Raw genomic sequence first — 10,036 nt, forward strand, 5'->3', positions numbered from 1 at the left:
ATAATATTTTCTTAGCACCCTGATGACATGCACCAAATATGGGTGAAATCGGTTCACAACCCCGCCTTCTTCCAATATAACGCTATTTTGAATTCCATCTGATGCCTTCCCTGTATAATATATACATTAGGAACCAATGAAGATAGCGGAATAAAACTTTACAGAAATACGGTATTTGATACGAGATTATAAAATGTTCGGTGACACCAGAACTTAGCCCTTCCTTACTTGTTCTTACTAAGCTTATGCCGAATATGCCAGTCAGTATATGAATTATATATAGTGTATATGTGTAGCAATATAGCAAATTGCTTGAACTTGCCATGCCGTTCCTTACTTGTTAATTTGAAATTTATACTTTTATCCGCAGCTACAAATATGAAACATCTCAATGTAGTTTGGTCTCCGGCCCGTAAGAATATTTTGTTAAACCGTAATCAGTCTGACATCTAATAAGTTAACAGCTTCCAAACAAAGGACATAGTCAAAGTTTACACATTTTTCATGAAAAATATGTATTCAAAGACCTTAAATTTAATTGATAACGCAAAGGCGCTCTGCTGCAAATCGAAATTATTGGAGGATTTAAGTCGCAGAGTAATCAGCAGTAGCAAGTATCCTCGGTAAAACCTTTCTTATTAACACCGTAATCTGTGCGCGATTATTGTCCCACAATCTTAAAAACAAAATGAAATAAAATTTACGCATGCAAGCAAATCTTTTGAGTTCCGTTATTCACTTTTCCTTCTTATTTCCCTTCTTAGGCTATTAAGCTGGCTGGATGCCTTTACGTTGAGAGAGCAACTCGTTAATTTACGATATTAAATGTGATTGTAGAACCCGTTTCGTGTGAATTCAATAAGCCACCTCATCGCTGACCCAACAGCCCCTCCGCTCGCACTACATATAGACAGACGTCATGGTGCTGGAGTTTACTTTAAAAAATCTCCCTTTTTCGGCTATATTCGGCACATTGATTGTCCTTCATTTTATGATTATTTTATGCAATCTTCTTATTTCACTTATTCACATTTTTCGCGTCCACTCTGTGTTCCCTGCGCAGGTTTATTTGTCGGCTTGTAAAAATTGAATCCTTGTGATCGCTGTCACAATATAAAGTTCATACGGTGTGTCCTTTGCTGTGGTGGCCGTTTTTACGAGCAAACTATGTGTTTGTAAGTGCGCATGTGTGTGTTTGGCCATTTGCGTTTCCACTTAAATGTTGTAAGCCGTTGCTGTTTTGTTGTTGCATTCATTGTAAATTGATTTTGTTTTCATTGTTTGGTATTTTTGATTGATTGTTGGCATTGTGCGCGTAAAACCCCGAGTTCTTACTTACGGATTTTATTTAAGTTTTTACAATCATGATACGAGCATTTCGCACATTCACAGCTTCTTTCGGCATAATCCAACGGTTTGTTTTATTTTATAGATCTTTTCCAATTTAACATCCATTTTTATTATGTTCGGTACTCACCCAGTATGCGCAGCTTGACTAAACCAAAGAAGCATTCGGAGCCCATCGAGGGGATTTGCGAGTCGATGATGCGCAGCACCTCGAGATGCGAGAAGTTCCGAAAGTAGTGACCGATGGTGATGGTGTTGCCCGGCCCCTTGATGATAATGACGCGCACATCCTTGGCGATTTGGCTCACCGGCATGGCGCTGAGGCCACCTGCAAAAATGAAAGGCCACAAAATATGAGTGAATTATTGTAAATTAAGGATTTTTTGTTATTGCAAATTGATTTATTATAACCCTTAACTGGGGGTGGGTGTTTGTGTTACATATAAAGGGGATAAAAATCCTTTGCTAATGAATGGAGGTGTGCGGCAGGTCATTTGTATTTTTACGATTTGGCAGTAAGCGCAAATTCGGTATTAGTTGAGAATTTACGAGTTCGAAAGGTAGCAGGTGATTGTAGGTTAAGGGGCTTATTGAAATGCTTTGGTATTAAAATTGCTTACCACTTTGCCCCAATAATATTGCCAGTTCTCGTTTGTGTGGAATATTAAATAAAGAACGTATGATAATTTGTAATGCTTGCAATGAATAAGGAAAAGCTCTTTTCATAGCCAAAATAAACAGAATATAACCAATCAAAAAGTAGTAGCAGGGGGAGAGACTCTGCTATCTGAATGAATTCGTTTAAGTGTAAAGTATAAATATCCAGCCGAGTGAGTCTCATGGCATTTCAGGAAAAATGGAAAATTATGGTATATAGTAATCTTTATTTTTAACTTTTTAATACTTGGCAATCAGGCAGCTGTGAATTTTTGGTCTGTGAAAACTTCTTTTGAAATAAAACGCGGTGTTCGAATTATAACATATGTATATTCTGCACTAACTACAAGCACTGAATAGCTTTGAAAAAGAAAGGCATCTTTTATATTTTGGATATTTTTTATTAAATTTAAAATTTCTATTAGCAATTTTTTTTTTTAATAAAACACCAATTTATGGCCGTCTTATTGGCTTGAATAATATGAGCTAGTTTTTTCAGCCTTTGCCATTCAATTTTCGAGCACATCGTGTGGCTTGTCATCAATGGCCTTAGGATTATTGACGTACACTTAAAACCAAAAACAAAAAAAAGAAAAAAAAAACATAAAAAAAAGGCAACTTTGTTGAAAATCACCGATGCATCGATTTTATCTAGACCGGCGTTTTTATTAAAATCTTACTTCAAATATTTACTGCACTTTTTCTAGAATTAACCCGAAACCCACTATTCCAAAACGCTTTGTCACACTGTCAAATATTTTAGAAGTTGTTGTGAGCGATTAATTTTAAAATCCGCTTCGAACCCATTTGCTATCAGGGTCAGGGTTTGGCGTTCGTATGTGTCAGTTTTTTTTTCGACCTTTTAAATTTTTTTCTTATTTTCCATGGTTTTCCATCTTAACAAATTAATATTTTCCAATCAGGCATACTAAATGGTCCAGATATACGAAAACTGATTAAAAGTGACGTATTCAACAATATTTTGAATGCGTCACTCGACGCTGAATTGAATGCATGGCAGGCAATCAGAGAAATAATAGAAGGCTTGTTGAGAAAGCATCGTTCTAACAACGACGATGTTTCTGTCTCAAGGATGTTAAGAGCATTCTCGGAAATTGTTTTTTTTTTTTTTTTTTTTTTTTTTGGTTTTTGCTTTTGCCAAAATGTTACAGCTAAGCGAAAAAACATCAAGATAAGGAAACAATTTAAAATCATAAAAAAACTGACACATACGAACGCCAAACCCCGTTGAGGGTTTTACTATACTGACCTAGTACTCTTACCATCACTCTGACTTGGAATTTCTCACCCCCCAGAAAATAATCCCAAAAAATCTCAAAAATATTCCACAGTGTAGATTAACTGCGCACTTAATCAGATGCAAATTTGAAAGTGACGGACGGCAGCTATGCGAGTTGGAACTCTCTTAACAGCTGATTGCAATTTTTATAATATTTTCAATGAATGGATAAATCTTTAATAACTCCTGAATTAATTCGGGTTAATGCAGTTATTCCGGATTAAAGCTGGCGTCAGTCAATGATATAATGAAGCTCTGCAAAAATTTCACCCAAAGGTGCTATTGTGAGTGAGTTAAAAAGTTAACTTGAAAATATTTGGCTCTGTCTGTTTGGCTACGGCCTTAGATCTGAGATTTGAATTACTGCATTTTAAAGATACTCTGGAAAAGCAAAATTTTATTTAAATTAATTTTTTTAAAGATTTTCATAAATTATGCTAAGGATGGCGTATGTCGGCATTTTCGAATGAGTGTGAAACATGTCACTCGTTTGAAATTTGGAGGCACCATAAACATTTAGCTCACCAATATATGAAATGTAAGTTGTCCAATTTATCTAAAATTACATCGAAGTCCAAATGTATTGTGGATCACCTGTTGCTTTTATCGATCAGAAACCCATATAAGCGTTGGTTGGTTATATAAAAAAGCTTCTAAATATTTACACGACTTCAATTCCGAGTGAATGACTCTTTTCTAAAGCCGCAGCAACTATCACACAGCAGAGAAACCGCATGAGAGGCAATAGACTTTCCAAGTTGTTTTTAAATTCGGATTTAGATAAATAAATTTTTCTGCATATTGAATTTTTTTCTGCTTTTTATGGTCATTATTAAAATATAAAGTTGAAAAATACAGCAATGATACGCTGTGATCTCGTTGTGATTTGAAAAAAACATCGACACATCGAACCATCAATTCGTTGCCATTTGCATCATCGCCAAGATTTTTTGTTGAGACTTGAAACTAGTTTTGTATATTTATTACCCTGTGGAGGGGTCTTCTGTCCAGAGCACTTCACCTTCAGAGAAGTGACAATACATTTAGATAGTAGACCTAACCTCGCTATCAATTGCATCGAATGCATTTGTGATAAGACTGGTGTATAGTATTAGGTTGTCGCGCGTAGTTCTAGTTTTATTTGTCGCATCGGGTCATGCTATACCTTTTTGGAAAGCTCATTTCACGCGCTAACACGTGTTTGGTTGATTGTCGTTTCTTTTAAGTCGTTCGTGAGTTATAGCGTCGCAAACATGGAGCAAAATAAAGAGAAAATACGGCATATTTTACAGTACCACCATGATAAAGGCAAATATGCATCTCAAGCCGCCAATAAAATTTGTGCAGTTTATGGACCCGATACAGTTTCCATTTCCACCGCACAACGATGGTTTCAACGTTTTCGTTCTGGTGTAGAGGTGGTCGAAGATGCGCCACGCTCCGGAAGGCCTATCGTCGAAAATTACGATAAAATCGCTGAATTGGTCGAAAGAGACCGGCATAGTAGCAGCCGTAGCATCGGTCAAGAGCTGGGCATGAGTCATCAAAAAAAAATTGTATGAACAATTGAAAATTCAATAAAAATACCGCAAGACTTTTTTGACAACCTAATATATGCCAAAAAAGCTGAGCTAGCAAGGAGAGGTACTCTAGAACCGCTTTCAGCAGAATATAATCGTTTCGATGCTCCCGTATCCTCTTGCGGTCTACTATTATACTGAGACACAGTCGGTATATGCGCTGTCGCAAAGCAATTTTGATCCAAGGGTAGGTGATCTCTATGCGCTCAGTAAGTTTAGCCTCTGTCTAGTAGTGGATCTTTTAATGAGCCATTGCTCTATCCACGCGGTAAGGCTTGCCTGCCGAAGCTTTATGGCAGAAGATGAGGTGGATACAAATCAAAACTTGCCACAGTCCGTGAGGGCTCTCGGAAAATAATGACAAACCAGATCGAAGAATTGCCAACAAATTATTATTTTTTTAATTTTATATGTATGGTCTTTAGGGTTAAATTTTATGAGAATCCATAAAAAGCCTCAAATATCGAAACTATCCAAATCAAGCATTTGGGGGTACAAAAACTTCGTCCTCACTGGCACCTCAAGAGTCGTTGAACTAAAAACCTATTTTACTCACATTTTAGTATGCAAATAAGTCAAAGCAATTTAGCGCTATTTTGCAAGAATGCAACAAATCTGACTCAAGCTTCTGTCGCGCACCAGTTACACGCGAGCTTTGGCATAAACCGAAAGTTGTATGCAGATTAATTTAGAAGCCGGCGCCATTGTGCGACTTGGAGACGGTGGCCGGAGTATCGTGCGGAGGGATCCAGAAGAAAAATTATTAAACAACCTAGAACCGCCCTCTTTTCGCATGTTTTTCGAATTCATATATTTGTAGATAACCACATGTCATGCGCTTTAGTTGCAACTGTGGCAAGTGCAGCTTCATTTAAAAGTTTTTTTTTGGTCATTGTTTTTGGCGTTGCTATGCACAACAATGTGCCGCTGCTTTGGCGCACTGACACGCCTATGTTGCTGCAACGCCTGCCATGTTGCCTCTTACGATGTTTGCATTTTTAAGTCCTTGCAGAACTCATTTTTTAATGCACACATACACATTGCTAAGCACTTGCTGTTAGGGCTGCCTATGAACAACATATCCACACACATACTAATGCATAAATGCATATATCTTTGTATGTGTGCGTGTGCATGAATTCTATACTAGAAGCTGAAATTTTCGAAATTCATGCTTGCAGTTTCGTTTTACATTTTTGCATTTTTAATTTTTCCGACATTCATTTTTCCATTTTTTCCGATTTTTGCTTCGCTGGCAATTTCTCGCTTACAACAATTTCCGCTCATGATTTTTTATGTGAAATCCGGCGTAGTTGTTGCCACGCCTGTTTCTTTGCTGGCGCGGAATGGCAGCGCCACACGAATTCTCCGAAGGATGCAAAGCGTTAATGTGAATTGCAAAGTTTCTTCGCCGCGCGCATTGCCATTTGCATTGTGTGAACGCCTCTCAGCGCGCCGTCACTTTCGGGTAGTGCGGCGTGGCGAAGCATGGAGTTTGGAAGCGTTTCATTGTGGAAATTATGTACTGTTTACTTTTGTTGTGCGAAACAAAGCGCGTTCGCAATTCGTGCGTTTCATCATTCGCACGATGCAAGCATAAGCTCTTGTAATACTTCTTCTCCAGCGGCATTGTGTTAGCGCATTTAAGATATTTCGTTTATTACAGCAGGGACGATGCAGACAGGCACTGAGGCTGCTCGAGTGCGTTGCTCGTTTGCATGCGAAATTACCCACCATTCATTGCAACGGTAAAAATTAACTTAAAACATGAATTTAGCAATGGTAATCTGCCGCGCATTCTTCATTTTTGTTTAAAAGAGAAGAAATCACTGTTGCTACTCACCTTTCGTACAAATCACTTGGCGACGATTGTGCTCGTCCACGCTGCATGCGCACTCCGTCGGGCAGTTTTGGCCGGTGCCCGTCAGCACGGGCATTGCCAGCAGGCAAATCACGAACCATTGCAGCAGCATCTGGAATGAAACAAGCAAAAAAGACGTTTGATCAGAGTTGGTATTTTATAATAACGAAGTCTTTGCAAGATAATGTTGAAAATAAAACTAAAGTAAAATTCTTTTAGGAATTAGTTTAGGAAATAGTAAGCAGTAAAAAATGTTTCTTATCAAATCAGGAGTTCTTTAGGAATTATGTTTAAAGTTAGCCAAAGTGTGGGTGCTAAAAGTTTTAAAGTTTCATTTAGTTCAAAAAAAGTTGCTTAAGTGTCTCCGATATGTTTCACAGTATAGCTGCATAATAATTCATATAAATAAAACGAATATAACTTAAGACTTTGCCAATATATTTTAAAAACGCAGTGGCTGGTACGAATCAATTCCAGCGGAGAGGTCTAATTTTCAACCTATATTTACAATAACATGGGGAATATTCTCCTCCCAGCTTGTCTGCGTAAATGAGCGACCTCAGATAACTAACAAAAATTAGTCCAGCGGGAAAAGGAACTCACAAAAAGTTTCCTTGGAAAAATTGATTGTTTTGTTGGCTATTATACAGGGTGGCTGATGAAAGCCGCTACCAAAAAAAAAAAAAAAAATTAAATAACTTGTTTTCTATTTAATGAATCTGGTTAATTTTTTATTTTTTTTATTTTGCAGATTGATTTTTACATTTAACAAAAATGGATAACTAGAATACTGAAACAAGAATTTGGATTGCTTGCCGCTATCACGTACTGGAGTCCGTAGTTTCAGTTCAAAGAGAGGACCATAATGAGACTTGTAAACAATTTTGCCGAGCATGGGACAGTCAACAGAAGACCTTACCATCGAAACCCTTCAGTTCGAACGGARGAAACAATCACTGCTGTAGCTGCTGCCATACAAAACAATCCACGTGTTTCGACAAGAAGCTTATCTGCTCAAATGGGTGTAAGCAGACAGTCCTTACACAAAGATTTGGACTTATTCCCATATAAAATTCAAATGGCCAACAAACTGAATGCTGCAGACTGGCCGATTCGCTTGGAATTTTGCCAGAAGATGTTTCAAATGGTGGAAGAGGATGGAAACATATTGAACTACTATGAAGAAAACGGTCACACCGTTACGATTACTGGAGACCGTTACTAGAGCATGTTGAGAGAGTATGAGAATTTCTTTCAACTCAGTGTGCTTTCAGCAAGATGGTGCAGCTCCTTACTTGTTATGACAGAATTGCGACGAAAATTTCCCAATAAGCAGATATCCAGAAACTCCACATTCCGTTGGCCACCCAGGTCGCCTGACCTTACTGCACCTGACTTTTTCTTGTGGGATTATTGCAAACAGCAAGTCTACAAACCAAAACCAACAAGTTTGAATGAACTGAGAAATAATTGCGGCTATTCCTGTCTGAACTCTCCAAGCAGTAATGAACAACTTTTTGGTAAGATGCCGCACATGCATCAACGAGCAGGGGGGACATTTAAATTCCATTATTTTTAAAACTAATTAAGCTGTGTTTAATAAAATTGAATGAGCTTTAACATGAATAAAAGAAAAATGAATTCCATACACTAAAAAAAAATAATAATAAAATTATTTGAGTTTCTTAATGTAGCAAAATTCATCAGCCACCCTGTATGTAGCGTCATCTTTTTGGAACCAAAAGCCAGGTCCTACCACTACCGACTGCCACTGCCATATTTTAAAGGGTCACCCATTTCGAGACACTTACTTTTTTAAAGAAGAAACACAGAAATTTTAAATTCATGAGGAATGTTTATTATCATTCGAAATAAAATTCTTTAGCATTTACTTTCTTCCATCTGATGGATCCAATTTTCGATGACTCGTTCGCGCATTTCGACTGGTAATGGAACACACGTGATGTTTTGTTCCAAGGTCTGATTCGAAGCGGGATTGTCCGCAAAGACTTTAGACTTCACATACCCCACAAAAAATGTATAACGGTATGATATCACGGAACCTTGGTGGCTATTTGACCGGCCCCAAACGTAAAATTATCTGCTCAACAAGGTGTTTTCTCAATAAATCTATTGATCCTTCTAGCTTGACACGAAAGACTACTGGAAAAAGTACATATCACGCCTTAAATTAACAAAATCCCTAGTCACAATTCTTATTAATTTGGATCCTGCAATATCCCCTCAATCAGAAATATATTTACTTTATTTACATTTTACTTTATGTAATCAGTCAAATATGGGGGAGTTGCGAATCTAACAAATTGTGTTCACTCTTCAAACAGATTGGTAACGGTTAATTATTGTGTGAACAAGCCTGCACATATACGAAAATCTCTAAGCAACACCTTTTTTCAAAAATTGGGAAATACTAAAGGACTTGGTTAATTTCTTTCGCAAGAGGAAATAATTTTTTTCTACTTTGTTGTAAATACCCTTTAACACAATTCACCAGGTTGTTCAATAAATTTTGACATTTGATAAGAAAAACACAATTTTATGATTCAAAATACACTTTATTATTTAGTATAATCTCCCTGAGCATTAATACGCTTGCTCCAATGATCCCTAAAAAAACGGATTCCCTTCCTGAAGTGAGAATCCGGAAGGTCTGCAAACTACGCTTCAACAGCGCTTGCCACATATACGTTTTTTGCGTTCTGGAAACAAATGGCAGATGTTGGGGGCCAAACCTGGTGAATACGGTGGATGCTCCAACAACTCGAACCCTAATTCATGGATTGTCAAACTGCTCTTGATTTCCTTCAACTGATAAAAAAAAGTTGCAATAATATTCAGAACTAATTGTTTTACCAGTTCGCAAGTAATCCACAAATAAAATCCTTCTCGCATCCCGAAAAAACCGATGCCATAACCTCCTTGGCCGATTTTCGGACACCAACTCGTCGAACAACTGGGTTCACAACATTCTTTAGCATCTGGTTTTGACTCAGGATCGATGTGGTAGACCCAAGTCATATTCATATTAATAAATCGACGCACAAAATCCACTTTATCCTTTTGATTTGATTGCGCCTTTTGGACGTCCTTCACGTCGATCGTTTTCAATGCTTGTATGACCAAGCAGCAAAAATCAGCAACCCAGCTTTCTACTGTTCTAATTGTAGGTGAACAAACGTTGTACACTTTTAACATTCGTTCGTGAATTTCTTTTGGCGCTACACCTTTCCAAAATAAGATTTTTATCACTGCACGATACTCAATTTTTTC

The 10,036-nt window shown here is 37.5% G+C and overlaps 1 protein-coding gene across 1 annotated transcript in view; it reads right to left on the reverse strand.

The window, feature by feature from the left end:
* Positions 1–10,036, reverse strand: part of LOC108969388 (insulin-like growth factor-binding protein complex acid labile subunit) — a 197,135-nt gene that overhangs the window by 36,229 nt on the left and 150,870 nt on the right. Inside the window, exons 4-5 of the mRNA XM_018934068.1 lie at positions 6,728–6,857; positions 1,478–1,675 (exon numbers count right to left, since the gene is read on the reverse strand). Coding sequence (XP_018789613.1) covers positions 1,478–1,675; positions 6,728–6,857 — 328 coding nt within the window. The remainder of the gene's footprint in view (positions 1–1,477; positions 1,676–6,727; positions 6,858–10,036) is intronic.

This window comes from Bactrocera latifrons, unplaced genomic scaffold, assembly GCF_001853355.1.
Source record: "Bactrocera latifrons isolate USDA-ARS-PBARC rearing strain unplaced genomic scaffold, ASM185335v1 scaffold_25, whole genome shotgun sequence".
In the NCBI taxonomy this organism is placed as follows: domain Eukaryota; kingdom Metazoa; phylum Arthropoda; class Insecta; order Diptera; family Tephritidae; genus Bactrocera; species Bactrocera latifrons.